Here is a 16,222-nt window from a genome sequence, read left to right as displayed (position 1 = left end):
AGCGATCCGATTGGTCGAGAGGCAAACCTGGGCGCGTCTCCGGCGATGGTGCGTAGCGATTGGTCAACGGTTGACCTATGCTAATTTTGGTATGCTAATTAATTTTAATCTTGATTTAAAGCTTTCGTGACTGTAGTAATTCATATTCTTAGCTCTTTCGGTAAAGTCACGTTGAAGGGAAACAATAAAATAATGATATATAAAACAATAAAAATTCTCACGACGTTTCGACCATAACACAAACGGTCGTCATCAGGTGTGTCGGTTCGAATTAATTTATTTATTTTTAAACGGTTTATTTATTTATAAAAAAACGTCAGCGCCACGTGCAGCGATTTGGCAGATTATTTAGAAGGACGAGTCCATCTATGTTCTGAAAAGAGGAGGGGGGAGACGAAAAATTAATGTATGTTGTCTGAAAGCCACCGTAAGCGGGAATAGCTGCGCTATTCTCGCTCACGGCCAATACCAGCGACAATTAGGGGCCGTCCGTGAATGACATCACGCACCTAGAGGGTGGGGGGGGGGGGTCAGACGTTTGTGACGATGTGTGACAAGGGGGGGGGGGTTTGAGAAAAGTGACATCACATCAAATTGCGCAACTTTAAATAAATGTAAACACGTTCTACTTAATTAAATCGACTTTGTAATAAATGATTTCTACCTACATCAGAGTGCAGCGGCACATTAACAACGCACTACAATGACAATAGTTTAGAGCGATTTGAAGCATGTTTTATATTTTTTTTGGGAGGGGGGAGGGGGCAGAGCTTTGTGACGTCATATTTGAGGGGGAGGGGTCTGACTTTGTGTGACGTAGTCTTTGGTTCTATTGGGTAAAGTCACGTAGGTGAAAATAAAATAACAAAAAATCACGACGTTTCGGCCACAACACAAGCGGCCTTCATCAGGTGAAGGGACGAGACTGTCTGGAGGACAGCGCTGGAGTGGAAGAAGCCACACTTAGATCACGACCTTTAACCTGTGTGAGAAGAAAAACACCAAGCGCCTTGACAAATTAATTAGCATATAATTTAGCATTGAAATGGCTCATTGAAATAGCTAAGTTAAAGTATACACATCCGCAGAGGTACCCCTTGACAAAGGAATTAGCATCGAATTTAGCATTGAAATGGCTCATTGAAATAGCTAAGTTAAAGTATAGCTATTTCAATGAGCCATTTCAATGCTAAATTCTATGCTAATTCCTTTGTCAAGGCGCTCTGTGTTTTTCTTCTCACACAGCTTAAAGGTCGTGATCTAAGCGTGGCTTCTCCCACTCCAGCACTGTCCTCCAGTCTCGTCCCTTCACCTGATGAAGGCCGCTTGTGTTGTGGCCGAAACGTCGTGATTTTTTGTTATTTTATTTTCACCTACGTGATTTTACCCAATAGAACCAAAGAGTATGGATCCTAGCAGTCACGAAAGCTTTAAATCTAGAATTTGTGTGACGTCATGTGACGATGGGGGGGGGGGGGGTCAAAAATCCTCTAAAATCGCGTGACGTCATTTAAGGTTGGCCCCTTACCTGAAGCAGTCCCGAGCGTCACTTAGGTGGACTCAGCCATAATTAAGGTGGTGGTGAGGTGGGTGGGGGTGCTAACATCAGAATTGGAGAGACGAGCGGCCAGCCGTGGTTGTGTCCACACCATCCCCTGGTGTTGTTCCATCGCGACCCTCACCGGTGCTCGCTAACAGCGCACGCCCAGTGGGAGTCGATGAGTCCGTGGGTTTCTGTGCGAGTCCGTGGGTCCATTGTGGGTCTGTGGATGCGTCAGTCTACATTGGGGAGCCTTTGTCTTTGCATTTTGGGGACTAGTGCAGCACTAGTGTGTAGTAGTGTATAGTGTAGTGTATAGTAGTGTAGTGTATAGTGTATAGTGTAGTGTATAGTAGTGTATAGTGTAGTGTATAGTGGTGTATAGTGTAGTGTATAGTAGTGTAGTGTATAGTAGTGTATAATAGTGTAGTGTATAGTAGTGTATAGTGTAGTATATAGTGTAGTGTATAGTAGTGTATAGTGTAGTGTATATTAGTATATAGTGTAGTGTATAGTAGTGTAGTGTATAGTGTAGTGTATAGTAGTGTATAGCGTAGTGTATAGTGTAGTGTATAGTAGTGTATAGTGTAGTGTATAATAGTGTTTAGTGTATAGTAGTGTAGTGTATAGTGTAGTGTATAGTAGTGTAGTGTATAGTGTAGTGTATAGTTTAGTATAGTGTAGTGTATAGTGTAGTCTATAGTAGTGTATAGTGTAGTGTATAGTTTAGTATACTAGTTATCACGTGACTAGTGTAGCTAGCCAGGTGGTGACCACACTCGTGCGTGCATCTCCACTCGTCCGTGTCTGCAAGTAAGCGCTCGTGTGTGTATGTGCACCCGCGTGTTTGTTCGTGTCTGTATGTACGCACACTGTTGCACATGGTTCGCTCGTGTGGGTGTGTAGTGGAACGCACTGCTCATGAAAACGTTGCCTCGTTACGCGGTAAATGCTGCGGCACAACAGGAGGGAACTGCAGGGATGAGGCTCTCCAGTCTTGGTGCTGTGAATTAAAACAGCGCCAGGGTGGAGCGTCCCGTCCCTACAGCTCGTAGCTGTGACGGAGCGAGAGTGATCAGCGGACAGCCACCATGGTTGCCAGGTAAGGGGAGACTTCACCCGGAACTCTCCTCCACACGTGTTCCCCGTGAACATTGTCGCAATAAACGTACGATCAGGAATCTTTAAAATATCCGACCTTTGTTGTTCCGCAAGAATATTAACGCTCAAACTCGTATCTAACTCTTCATGAATTCACTTGGTCAAACAGTTCAGGTACTCGGCAAAGCATTTCACCACCCGGTATTCAACAGTTAAACAATCTACTCCAAATCAACACCGAAATGTCAAATTATCATCCACATTTGACTTCCACATCGATGGAAGCCATTTGCCATGACGTCCAAGCCATTAAACACCGGAACAATGAACGTGCCATTCAAGTACATCTTGAAACCCATTATCTGAAGTACTTTGTATTAAACAATAACTAAATAATAGAAACACGTTTACAATATTGAGCGAAGTTATAGTCACGGACTTTTTCCAACTTTAGCTCAACAGGACCACAAAAGCTCGGATATGTGGTTCATAATAAATGAATCAATCGGATTGAAATCATGAACTGGCCAAACACTTTCCGATTTCAACATCACCTTATAAAAGAATAACATTTTAAATAAAAGCGCACATCTTTATCTATCTGTGATGAGCGCTGCACTTTCCGTTGTTTTCATGCAGGGGGCACTGCAAACCGACGCACCCCCTGCATGGACGACGGAGGAGCAGGGACAGACGTTCGATTATGTTGGAATCGATCTGCAGACGGCGGTCTTCTCGCACGGCCAGCTCCGTGTCGCCTTATCTCGATCCCGCAATCCCAGACAGGTGAAAGTCCGCATCGAACCGAACCCCCGGCAAGGCCGTCTACTTAACGTTGAGAGAAAATTCACTCGAAATGTCCTTTTCAATGAAGTCTTCCAGATGTAAATTGATACAAGCTTTTAATGAAGAAGTAAAATCATCCAATTCAAAACACAACACAATTCAAAGATGCTTCATTTTAAAACTTCAAAACGGAGCATGGGGTACTTGCGTGAATGCGTCCTTCGTGTGCCATAAATGTTGTGACTTTCCTGGCCTGAAGGCCGTCAATGTGTTGGACCCTTATTGGTGCACAGCGTCTCAATAACAGCAGTGGGGTTTGCTTCAACCAATGGTTACGAACATCCAGACGTCAATCAGCAAGGAGCATTTCTAGTCCTAGTTAGACAAAATCTACGTCAACACGTAAGACAAAACTACAATTCGTGTTGTAGAGAATGTACCTCCTCCTATACGTGTAACTTTCCAGTGGTATGCCTTGTAACTGATGAATGATCCGAGCGTGCTCCCTATTTCAAAGACGATGAGTTGCTTCAGAGGCAGACGCTTCGTGAAACACAAAAGTACCCTTTGACCTGTATCACAAGAACAACGGGTCTCACCTGAGTTCTCTGTACAGGTTACTTCCAAAACACACACACACTTTGTCCTAACATCACTTATTCAATGCTTGACCCTCAGACAAAATGTTACATGTACGCGCACAATCAGACAAGTATTAATTCTAAATCATTGACGGGCATATTAACATTGAATTACTGCAGCGAAATTGACTGCATCACGTTATATCGTATTAACAAGAAGTTATTTACAAATACGCACCGTCTGCTTAACCGTGTATGTACACCGTACTATTGTTGCGTCATTCAAAACGAGTAGGCCGTTGCATGCTGGCGTCTGGGTCAAAATGTAGCAAATTCAAACCATTACGCTACAAATAATAAATCACGGCGTGTCGATGGCAACACAAGCAATCGTCATCAGGTGGGGCAAGCACAGCAGCAACAAGAAACTGCTGGAGTAGGCGCCTACTCCTTCAGCAGTTTCTCTTGCTGTGGTTGTCCCACCTGATGACGATTGCTTGTGTTGCGATCTAAACGCCGTGATCTGTTATGTTTCTACCCACGTGGTGACTTTACCGAAAGAACTCAAGAGTGTGGATTCCTGCAGTCACGAAAGCTTCGAATCAAGATTACCTACAAACAACACAACTGAGATGACGCATCAATCATCGCCCCCTACTGACAGGCTCTTGTCCACATGCAGGCCGGTGCAGGACCACCACCTTGTGCCACACAGGGGCAGCTGCTACTTGGGGATGCTCTTCGAGTGTTTCAGACGAGGTACGACACGAAACTATGAGTTGCTGAGGCGATAAAGCAAGCAACGTGTAAATGCAATTGTTATAACATAGTGAATGCTTGGGAGCTTATTGTCTCTCGCTCCTGGTTACAGATCTACCCAACCCATGGGCCCACAAAGTGTTCAACTTCACGTTCTTGTCATTAAAGGCCTCTGACAAAGGTGCATCTATTGTAGCGACATCGTCTCTGGCTTACACATCTACTGGGTCTCCACTTGACTTTGTATTGTCTCGGAGGAAGTCCACCCACACCTCCACTTCCACAAACTGCTGGGAGTTGCCTCGCTCTGCCTCACAGTAAGAATTCTCCTCCTGCTTCACGTTGCCTCCATCGATGTGAAGGTCCCATTTTGGAGTTGAATCTTCATCTTCACATTTTACCTTCACTTCTTCGCTCTTCACCATCACTTCTTCACATTTCACCTTCACTTCTTCACATTTCACCTTCACTTCTTCACTCTTCACCATCACTTCTTCACATTTCACCATCACTTCTTCGCTCTTCACCATCACTTCTTCGCTCTTTACCATCACTTCTTCACTCTTCACCATCACTTCTTCACATTTCACCATCACCTCTTCACATTTCACCTCGATACCTTTAAAAGTGTCCAAGCTGGGATTTTCTTCCGGTTCTTGTTTCATGAGGGATGGGCTCATTGCGGCACTTTGACTTTCACAAGCTGATTTCAGACTCCACTCCTTGTGGATCTTCTGATGCTTTTGTGTTCTCTGGTGTACTTGAAGATTTGATGACTGTGAAAATGCCTTCCCACACACACTGCACTTGAAGGGTTTCTCTCCCGTGTGTGTTCTCTGGTGTTTTTTAAGAGTAGATGAATCTGAAAATGTCTTCCCACACACACTGCACCTGAAGGGTTTCTCTCCCGTGTGTGTTCTCTGGTGTCTTTTAAGAGCAAATGACTGTACAAATGCCTTCCCACATACAGTGCACTTGAAGGGTTTCTCTCCCGTGTGTGTTCTCTGGTGTGTTTTAAGAGCAGATGAATCTGAAAATGTCTTCCCACACACACTGCACTTGAAGGGTTTCTCTCCCGTGTGTGTTCTCTGGTGTTTTTTAAGAGCAGATGACTGTGCAAATGCCTTCCCACACACAGTGCACTTGAAGGGGTTCTCTCCCGTGTGTGTTCTCTGATGTTTTTCAAGAGTAGATGAATCTGAAAATGCCTTTCCACACACACTGCACTTGAAGGGTTTCTCTCCTGTGTGTGTTCTCTGGTGTGTTTTAAGAGCAGATGAATCTGAAAATGGCTTCCCACACACACTGCACTTGAAGGGTTTCTCTCCCGTGTGTGTTCTCTGGTGTGTTTTAAGAGCAGATGACTGTGAAAATGTCTTCACACACACACTGCACTTGAAGGGTTTCTCTCCCGTGTGTGTTCTCTGGTGTTTTTTAAGAGTAGATAAATCTGAAAATGCCTTCACACACACACTGCACTTGAAGGGTTTCTCTCCCGTATGTGTTCTCTGGTGTGTTTTAAGAGTAGATGAATCTGGAAATGTCTTCCCACACACAGTGCACTTGAAGGGTTTCTCTCCCGTGTGTGTTCTCTGGTGTATTTTAAGAGCAGATGACCGTGAAAATGCCTTCCCACACACACTGCACCTGAAGGGTTTCACTCCTGTGTGAGTTCTCTGGTGGGTCTGAAGAACTGATGGCCATGCAAATGCCTTGTCACACACACTGCACTTGAAGGGTTTCTCTCCTGTGTGTGTTCTCTGGTGTGTTTTAAGAGCAGATGAATCTGAAAATGGCTTCCCACACACACTGCACCTGAAGGGTTTCTCTCCCGTGTGTGTTCTCTGGTGTGTTTTAAGAGCAGATGACCGTGAAAATGTCTTCACACACACACTGCACTTGAAGGGTTTCTCTCCCGTGTGTGTTCTCTGGTGTTTTTTAAGAGTAGATGAATCTGAAAATGTCTTCCCACACACACTGCACCTGAAGGGTTTCTCTCCCGTGTGTGTTCTCTGGTGTGTTTTAAGAGCAAATGACTGTACAAATGCCTTCCCACATACAGTGCACTTGAAGGGTTTCTCTCCCGTGTGTGTTCTCTGGTGTGTTTTAAGAGCAGATGAATCTGAAAATGTCTTCCCACACACACTGCACTTGAAGGGTTTCTCTCCCGTGTGTGTTCTCTGGTGTTTTTTAAGAGCAGATGACTCTGCAAATGCCTTCCCACACACAGTGCACTTGAAGGGGTTCTCTCCCGTGTGTGTTCTCTGGTGTGTTTTAAGAGCAGATGAATCTGAAAATGTCTTCCCACACACAGTGCACTTGAAGGGTTTCTCTCCCGTGTGTGTTCTCTGGTGTTTTTTAAGAGTAGATGAATCTGAAAATGCCTTTCCACACACACTGCACTTGAAGGGTTTCTCTCCCGTGTGTGTTCTCTGGTGTGTTTTAAGAGCAAATGAATCTGAAAATGTCTTCCCACACACACTGCACTTGAAGGGTTTCTCTCCCGTGTGTGTTCTCTGGTGTCTTTGAAGATGAGATGACTCTGAAAATGCCTTTCCACACACACTGCACTTGAAGGGTTTCTCTCCTGTGTGTGTTCTCTGGTGTGTTTTAAGAGCAGATGAATCTGAAAATGGCTTCCCACACACACTGCACTTGAAGAGTTTCTCTCCCGTGTGTGTTCTCTGGTGTCTTTGAAGATGAGATGAATCTGAAAATGCCTTCCCACACACACTGCACCTGAAGGGTTTCTCTCCCGTGTGTGTTCTCTGGTGTGTTTTAAGAGCAGATGACCGTGAAAATGTCTTCACACACACACTGCACTTGAAGGGTTTCTCTCCCGTGTGTGTTCTCTGGTGTTTTTTAAGAGTAGATGAATCTGAAAATGCCTTCACACACACACTGCACTTGAAGGGTTTCTCTCCCGTATGTGTTCTCTGGTGTGTTTTAAGAGTAGATGAATCTGGAAATGTCTTCACACACACAGTGCACTTGAAGGGTTTCTCTCCCGTGTGTGTTCTCTGGTGTATTTTAAGAGCAGATGACCGTGAAAATGCCTTCCCACACACACTGCACCTGAAGGGTTTCACTCCTGTGTGAGTTCTCTGGTGGGTCTGAAGAACTGATGGCCATGCAAATGCCTTGTCACACACTGTGCACTTGAAGGGTTTCTCTCCTGTGCGAGTTCTCTGGTGCTGTGTCAAATTTCCAGTCCTATCGGTGCTGTATGCACGCTGGTCGCAATGCTGACTTGTCGTACCGAGCTGCTGTGCTGAGGGCCTTTGCTCCATCAGACCAGCGTCAGCTGCAGACAGAAAATAAGAATATCCACACCATCTACACGTCAGTATCGAGCCATGGAGGAATTAATATATACAGTCACACGTGACTTACACGTCTATATTCATTCATGTATTCACGACTAGCTGTACTACCCGGCTTCGCCCGGGACTTGGATCCACCACGTCCGGCCGCCTTTGTCTCCCCAGTGGTGATGTTCACACCACAAGTTACTCGTTTGAGGCTGAGTCGACCTAGGGGAGGCCCAGAAGCGGTTCAAATAATCGTCGCCGGTGGTGGCCGTGAGCGGGAATTGAACTCGGGTCGCCGGGTTCGTAGCGCGGCGTAGCGCTAACCGCTACACTGCAATGCGTTACGCTTACACACACACACACAGACACACACACAACGCTAACCGCTACACTACAATGCGTTACTCTTCCACACACACACACACAGACACACACACACAGACACACAGACAAGGCTAACCGCTACACTACAATGCGTGACGCTTCCACGTGCGCGGGTCACGTGACAGATTTGACGTCACAGCTCACTTGCCGTGCAAACAATTCAATACATTATTGAGCTCCCCCCCCCCAACAAAAACACAAAAGTGTATTTGTATAATGTTTGCACGGTGTACAGTCTGGAAAGTACCCACATGGCAAATTTCCAGTTTGTTGCATGTCGGGAAGTACGCTAAACATTTTGAACAGACAACACACACAATCACAACTTTGCCTTTTATATATATTTGGAGATGCAGTGAAAAACTTTCCCAAATTCATCACGCGGTTTCAGTTTTTTGATTTTCAGTTAGATTTATTTTGGTTATAGTCCCGTGAGCCATTCGGCTTTTGAATCGGGTGCAACCACAACAAGCAACAAAACAAAAACACGACCGAGAAAAACATCTTACAGTGACTATGTGACTGTGCAAACAGCACTGTCATGGCACGCAATGAGAGGGCAAATGTCATAAATATTCCTGTAAGCCCTCGCATCTTCAACATTAATGTTGCCATAGAAACGTCGTGGGGTGTTTTGCTTCATTATAAAAAAGAAATTTTTTTATCTGTTATTTTTATTTTATTTTCTATCTACGTGACTTTACCGAAAGAACCAAGAATATTAATTCCTGCAGTCACCAACGTTTTAAGTCAAAACATTCACACACGTTGACAAAGCCTCACCTTGTGTTGTTGTGGGCAGGTCGCTTCTGATAACAAGAGCGGTATAGCAGCTCAAGCGGGCTTGGTCTGGTAACAAAAGAAAATAAAAACTGCGTGAATATTGACAATAAAACAAAGTTACAAAGTGGCGAGCCGGGTGAAGACAAATTAAACTTAAGCGAGATCATTAAAGTGAATGCAATCAGGCGAGGGCAGGAGGCAAGGCCCCGCGTGGCTAGGCCCCGCGTTGTAAAGTTCCAACCTGGACATCGATTCCCATGCTCGCTGCTACTCAATTGACATCCCTACGAGAGAGAGCGAGGCTCTACATTGGTAAACAACAACCACCACAACCACCACCACAACCGCGATGAGAATTTCTCACCTCGGATTTCAGTTCACGCACGGAGCGGCAGATTTCTGTTACCTCGTGACGTCACGCGGCAGCAGGAGATGACGTCACTTGCGTGGTACAAGAACACTCCCCTCCCGCAACGAGCGGGTTTTAATTTAAATAAATTATGTTAATGAGCCCGGCCCATACGTGGAGGGATGGGGCGTGGGTGCTGAACCCGTCGCAATAAACTCGCGACAGTAGACGCGAATATATTATGTTAATGAGCCGCCAGTCACCGGGCGTAGCTTTGCCCATATAAGGATTGTACTTGAACAGATAACGCAAGTTGACCCAGGCAGAGGTGACGTCACGCTCAAAGGCGCGGTAGACGGGGTGGGGTGAATACCTTGGTGACATGACGTCACTGGCGAGGTACACCTCCCCCTGGCGTTTCACGCCGATGAGGTATTGCTGAGTGGTCACGTTACAGAGCGGGATTGGAGTTTAAGTTGATTTAGATTCATTTTCCATTGCTCCCTCCCTTGAACTCAGCAACAACAACGTGGACATTGCATCCCACTGGGATTTTTAGCACACAGCGTTGGTGTACGGTGCTTTTTTCAGGAACATTTTGCTGTTTTTTAAATGTTTTTTCTGTTTGCAGAGTCACACAAAGTAGTCACTTTAAGATGTGTTTCTTGTTCTTGTTTGTTGTGGTTGCACTTGATTCAAGAGCCGAATGGCTCACAGGGGTATACCAAATATATATAAACTGAAACTATTGTGTACACACTGTGTGTGTATGTAAACACTGTGTGTCACTGTGTATGTGTCACTGTGCCTGGCACAAGCGTCGTGGTGACGTCACCGCCACTTAGTGGCGAATGGCGTTTGTTGTTGTGTCACTGTGTGTGTGTACACTGTGTGTGTACACTATGTGTCACTGTGTGTGTATATACACTGTGTGTGTACACTGTGTGTATACACTGTATGTGTGTACACTGTGTGTGTACAGTGTGCTTGTACACTGTGTGTACACTGTGTATAGACTATGTGTGTACGCTGTGTGTATACACTGTGTGTGTGTACACTGTGTGCATGTGTACACTGTGTGTACACTGTGTGTACATTGTGTGTGTACACTGTGTGTGTGTACACTATGTGTACACTGTTTGTGTCCGAACCCCCGGCAAGGCCATCTACTTAATGACGAAAGAAAATTCACACGAAATGTCCTTTTCAATGAAGTCTTCCAGATGTAAATTGATACAAGCTTTTAATGACGAAATAAAATCATCTAATTCAAAACACAACACGAATCAAAGCTGTTTCATTTTAAAACTTCAAAAAGGAGCACGGGGCGCTGGCGTGAATGCGTCCTTCGTGTGCCGTAAATGTTGTGACTTTCCTGGCCTGAAGGCCGTCAATGTTTTGGACCATTATTGGTGCACAGCATCTCAACAACAGCAGTGGGGTTTGCTTCAACCGATAGGTAACGAACATCCAGACGTGAATCAGCAAGGAGCATTTCTAGTCCTAGTTAGACAAAATCTACGTCAACACGTAAGACAAAACTACAATTCGTGTTGTAGAGAATGTACCTCCTCCTATACGTGTAACTTTTAAGTGGTATGCCTTGTAACTGATGAATGATCCGAGCGTGCTCCCTGTTTCAAAGACGATGAGTTGCTCCAGAGGCAGACGCTTCGTCAAACACAAGAGTTATCTGTACAGGTTACTTCCAAAACACACACACACACTTTGTCCTAACTGTCTCTAACATCACTTATTCAATGTGTGACCCTCACAGACAAAATATTACATGTACGCGCACAATCAGACAAGTATTCATTCTAAATCATTGACGGGCATATTAGCAACATTGAATTACTGCAGCGAAATTGACTGCATCACGTTACATCGTATTAACAAGAAGTTATTTACAAATACGCACCGTCTGCTTAACAGTGTATGTACAACGTACTATTGTTGCGTCATTCAAAACGAGTAGGCCGTTGCATGCTGGCGTCTGGGTCAAAATGTAGCAAACTCTAAACATTACGCTACAAATAATAGATCACGGAGTTTCGATGGCAACACAAGCAATCGTCATCAGGTGGGACAAGCACAGCAGCAAGAAGAAGAAACTGCTGGAGTAGGCGCCTACTACTTCAGCAGTTTCTCTTGCTGTGGTTGTCCCACCTAATGACGATTGCTTGTGTTGTGATCTAAACGCCGTGATCTGTTATGTTTCTACCCACGTGGTGACTTTACCGAAATAACTCAAGAGTGTGGATTCCAGCAGTCACGAAAGCTTCGAATCAAGATTACCTACAAACTACACAACTGAGATGACGCATCAATCATCGCCCCCTACTGACAGGCTCTTGTCCACATGCAGGCCGGTGCAGGGCCACCACCTTGTGCCACACAGGGGCAGCTGCTACTTGGGGATGCTCTTCGAGTGCTTCAGACGAGGTACGACACAAAACTCCGAGTTGCCGAGGCGATAAAGCAAGCACCGTGTAAATGCAAATATTATAACATAGTGAATGCTTGGGAGCTTATTGTCTCTCGCTCCTGGCTAGAGATCTACCCAACCCACAGGTTCACAAAGATTGGCCGCCCTTACTCTGCAGGTTGCACCTAGGAGCTGAGTGTCCAACTTCACGTTCTTGTCATTAAAGGCCTGTGACAAAGGTGCATCTATTGGAGCAACATCGTCTCTGGCTTACACATCTACCGGGTCACCACTTGACTTTGTATTGTCTAGGACAGTGGTTCTTAACCTTGTTGGAGGTACCGAACCCCACCAGTTTCATATGCGCATTCACCGAACCCCTCTTTAGTGAAAAATAAAATGTGATTTTTTTCAAATTCAAGACATAGATATGTTTTTTACTGGTACACAAAATGAGCCGTGCATGAACATTACCTTGTTCAAAGAATAAAACCAACACAATGCATAAACTCACAACAAATTACATACCTGGAAATCAATGTGACTTCTGCTGTTGCCTTTGAGAGATCAGTTCAGATATGCGTGGCTTCACCTTGGCAAGTGCCACTCTCATGTCATTTTCACAGCAAAGTCTGTTCCTTTTCTTCGTTTTTATGTCCAGCATCCTCGAAAAGGATTGCTCACAAAGATATGTTGTAACAAATGGTATAAAAAAATCCAGGGCTTTCTTAGCAATAACTGGATACTTGTTCATTTGTCGACACCAAAACGTTGAGAGCGTTGTTGTTCTGAAGAGTTGCTGTTGAACCTGGCTCTGCTGAATTTCAATGATTTCGTCGAGGAATTCATCATGGACATCTGCTGTTTCAACAGCAAACGTGAACGGCTGTCTCACCCATTCTGGATATGACTCTCTTGTAGGGAAATATCCGTCGAGAGACTTTGCAAGCTCATCTAAGTGCGTGGCAATTGTTTGCTTCAGTTCCGTGGATACAGAAATATCTCCGATTCCAGACACATCTTCGATCTTACTTGCACAGTCGTCCAGAAGCGGGAAGTTTGCGAAGTTATTGTTCTCTGTTCGTCGTTTCCATAACGGTAGCTTTTTTTGAAAAGCCTTCAGGTGTTCTTCCGCTTCCATGATATTGACTCCACCACCCTGCATCTGCTGATTGAGATGATTGAGAGCTGCGAATATATCAGCCATGTACGCTAAAATGAGAATGAACTCAGGATTTTTGAAGCAATCTGCATGGCAGTGTTGGTGCTCTTGCAAAAACAGGGCTAATTCCACACGCATGGCAAAAACACGATTCAACACCTGTCCCCGGGATAACCACCGAATATTAGAATGGAGCAGAAGTACCTCAAATTCAGAGCCCATTTCTTTGCACAGCTCACTGAAGATGCGGTGCCTCAGAGCACTTTTTCGCACATAGTTCACACATTCCACCACAGTTTTTAATACTTCTGCCATTTTTGGAGGTAAGGTTTTTGTTGCCAACGCATGCCTGTGCAGAATACAATGTGTCACAATGATGTGTGGTGCATCGGCCTTTACTAGCGCACCAAAACCAGACTTTCTTCCCAGCATGACTGGAGCTCCGTCCATACAAACTGCAGAAACCATATCCCATGAAAGATTGTTGTCTCTGAAGAAGTCATCCACAAGCTTCTTCACATCGGCTGCCTTCGTTGTTGTTGTAAGAGGCTTACAAAATAAAAACTCTTCTTTTATCATGTCGTCTTTCACATAGCGTACAAAAACAGCAAGCTGGCTTAGATCAGAAACGTCTGTGGTTTCGTCGAGTTGAAGGCTGAATTTTGCCGGGCTTGAAATCAGATCCGCGACTACTTGAGCCAAGATGTCTTTACTCATGTCTTCTATTCTGTCACTGACGGTGTCATTTGAAAGGGGAATTTGGGATAATTTACCTTCGGCCGCTGTTCCGAGTATCAGATTCGCCATCTTTAATGCAGCTGGTTTCACAAGTGTTTCACCAATGGTGTGTGGCTTGCCCTGCTTTGCGATCAGGTAAGCAACTTCGTACGATGCTGTCAGGATCGGTTTGTTAACAGGTACAAATCCAAGAGCAGGCAGAGTGGCCCTTTCATCGAATCTGGCTCTCTTCACCCTGAATTCAGCAAGTGTTGTGTTCTTGTATTCCCCATCTCCATGCAGCTTCAAGAAGTGTTCCTTTAGTTTTGCCGGTGCAAGACTAGAGTTGCTCAACTTGGCGTTGCAAATCATGCAGATAGGACGCTCACTCCCATCACGTTCCATGATACATGAGAATCCATGTTGTACATATTCGTCCAACCACTTTCTTCTTTTGCCCGACATAGTTAGTATGGATAAAATATTAAAGAAATCACACGACGTACGACAACAACAGTCACACGTTGACTACTGAGTACGCACTAAATTCTCCGCAGCGCTGATTGGCCAAGCAGTGTAGCATGATCATCTGCAGCCAGTGATGGCCAAGCGGGCCGTGTGTGTCATCACAAATTTACACAATAATTCAAGTGTGTCCGGACCTCCGTGGCTGGGGCTCTGCCGAACCCCAGAGATCGACTCACCGAACCCCTGGGGTTCGATCGAACCCAGGTTAAGAACCACTGGTCTAGGAGGAAGTCCACCCACACCTCCACTTCCACAAACTGCTGGGAGTTGCCTCGCTCTGCCTCACAGTCAGAATTCTCCTCCTGCTTCACGTTGCCTCCAACGATGTGAAGGTCCCATTTTGGAGTTGAATCTTCATCTTCACAGTTCACCTTCACTTCTTCGCTCTTCACCATCACTTCTTCACATTTCACCTTCACCTCTTCATATTTCACCTCGATACCTTTAAAAGTGTCCAAGCTGGGATTTTCTTCCGGTTCGTGTTTCATGAGGGATGGGCTCATGGTGGCACTTTGACTTTCACAAGCTGATTTCAGACTCCGCTCCTTGTGGATCTTCTGATGCTTTTGTGTTTTCTGGTGTACTTGAAGATGTGGTTGCTGTGCAAACGTTATCCTGCACGGAGTGCACCTGAAGGGTTTCTCTCCTGTGTGTTCTCTGGTGTACTTGAAGATTTGATGAATCTGCAAACGCCTTCCCACACACACTGCACTTGAAGGGTTTCTCTCCTGTATGAGTTCTCTGGTGTTCTACAAGAAGAGCTGAACGTGTAAACCCCTTCACGCACACACTGCACTTGAAGGGTTTCTCTCCCGTGTGTGTTCTCTGGTGTATTACAAGAGCAGATGAATATGCAAACACCTTTCCACACACACTGCACCTGAAGGGTTTCTCTCCCGTGTGTGTTCTCTTGTGTTCTACAAGATTAGATGACTGTGCAAACGCCTTCCCACACACACTGCACTTGAAGGGTTTCTCTCCCGTGTGTGTTCTCTGGTGTATTACAAGAGCAGATGAATGTGCAAACGCCTTCCCACACACTCTGCACTTGAAGGGTTTCTCTCCCGTGTGTGTTCTCTGGTGTTCTACAAGAGCAGATGGACGTGAAAACGCCTTCTCACACACACTGCACTTGAAGGGTTTCTCTCCTGTGTGAGTTCTCTCGTGCCGTGTGAAATCTCCAGTCCGATCCGTGCTGTATGCACACCGGTCGCATTGGAGCCTTGTCCTACCGAGCTGCGCTGAGTGCATTTGCTCCATCAGACCAATTCTGCAGAGGAAGCGTCAGAGGAAGCGTCAGCTGCAGACAGAAAAAAATAATATCCACACCATCTACACGTCAGTATCGAGGCACAGAGGAATGCATATATAGTCACATGTGACTTACACGTCTATACTTATTCATATATTCAGGATGTAGTAAAAACGTTTCCCAAATTCATCACAGGGCTGTTATGGCACACAATGAGAGGGCAAATGGTTATAAATATGCCGGGAAGTCCTCTTATCTTCAAAATGAATGTTCACCCAAAACTCCAAGCACACAATTTCGGCGGTCTGGCTACAAAAGGAATATTCATGAGAGCTAAATTCAGCTGACCTAGCAAAGGGTGTTGAAAACAATACTATTTGTGTTATGCAGAAATTCATAAATTAATGAATCCAGGCTCAGATGTCCTTGAATGCTGGGATGAACAGTTCCGACTTCAGCTGCATGTGTGTGCTATGTTAACTTCCTGTTTCCATTCTCATAAAGAGTTCCAGAGGAAAACAAAAATCAACTATTGTTGTGA

General features: G+C 45.1%; 1 protein-coding gene across 1 annotated transcript in view; it reads right to left on the bottom strand.

Moving 5' to 3' along the window:
• LOC142917351 (uncharacterized) overlaps nt 1-8,061 on the bottom strand; it is a 28,726-nt gene extending 20,665 nt beyond the window's left edge. The window contains exons 1-2 of the mRNA XM_076061986.1: nt 6,667-8,061; nt 5,529-6,582 (exon numbers count right to left, since the gene is read on the bottom strand). Of these exons, the coding sequence (XP_075918101.1) occupies nt 5,529-6,582; nt 6,667-8,057 (2,445 nt within the window). The 5' untranslated portion in view covers nt 8,058-8,061. The remainder of the gene's footprint in view (nt 1-5,528; nt 6,583-6,666) is intronic.
• Nucleotides 8,062-16,222: the final 8,161 nt, after the last annotated feature.

This window comes from Petromyzon marinus, unplaced genomic scaffold (genome assembly GCF_048934315.1).
Source record: "Petromyzon marinus isolate PM22_M1 ecotype Great Lakes invasive population unplaced genomic scaffold, UKy_Petmar_22M1.pri1.0 PM_G_Scaffold_47, whole genome shotgun sequence".
NCBI lineage: Eukaryota > Metazoa > Chordata > Hyperoartia > Petromyzontiformes > Petromyzontidae > Petromyzon > Petromyzon marinus.
Note: the sequence above shows the minus strand (reverse complement) of the source record. Positions and strands in the feature narration are given on the sequence as shown.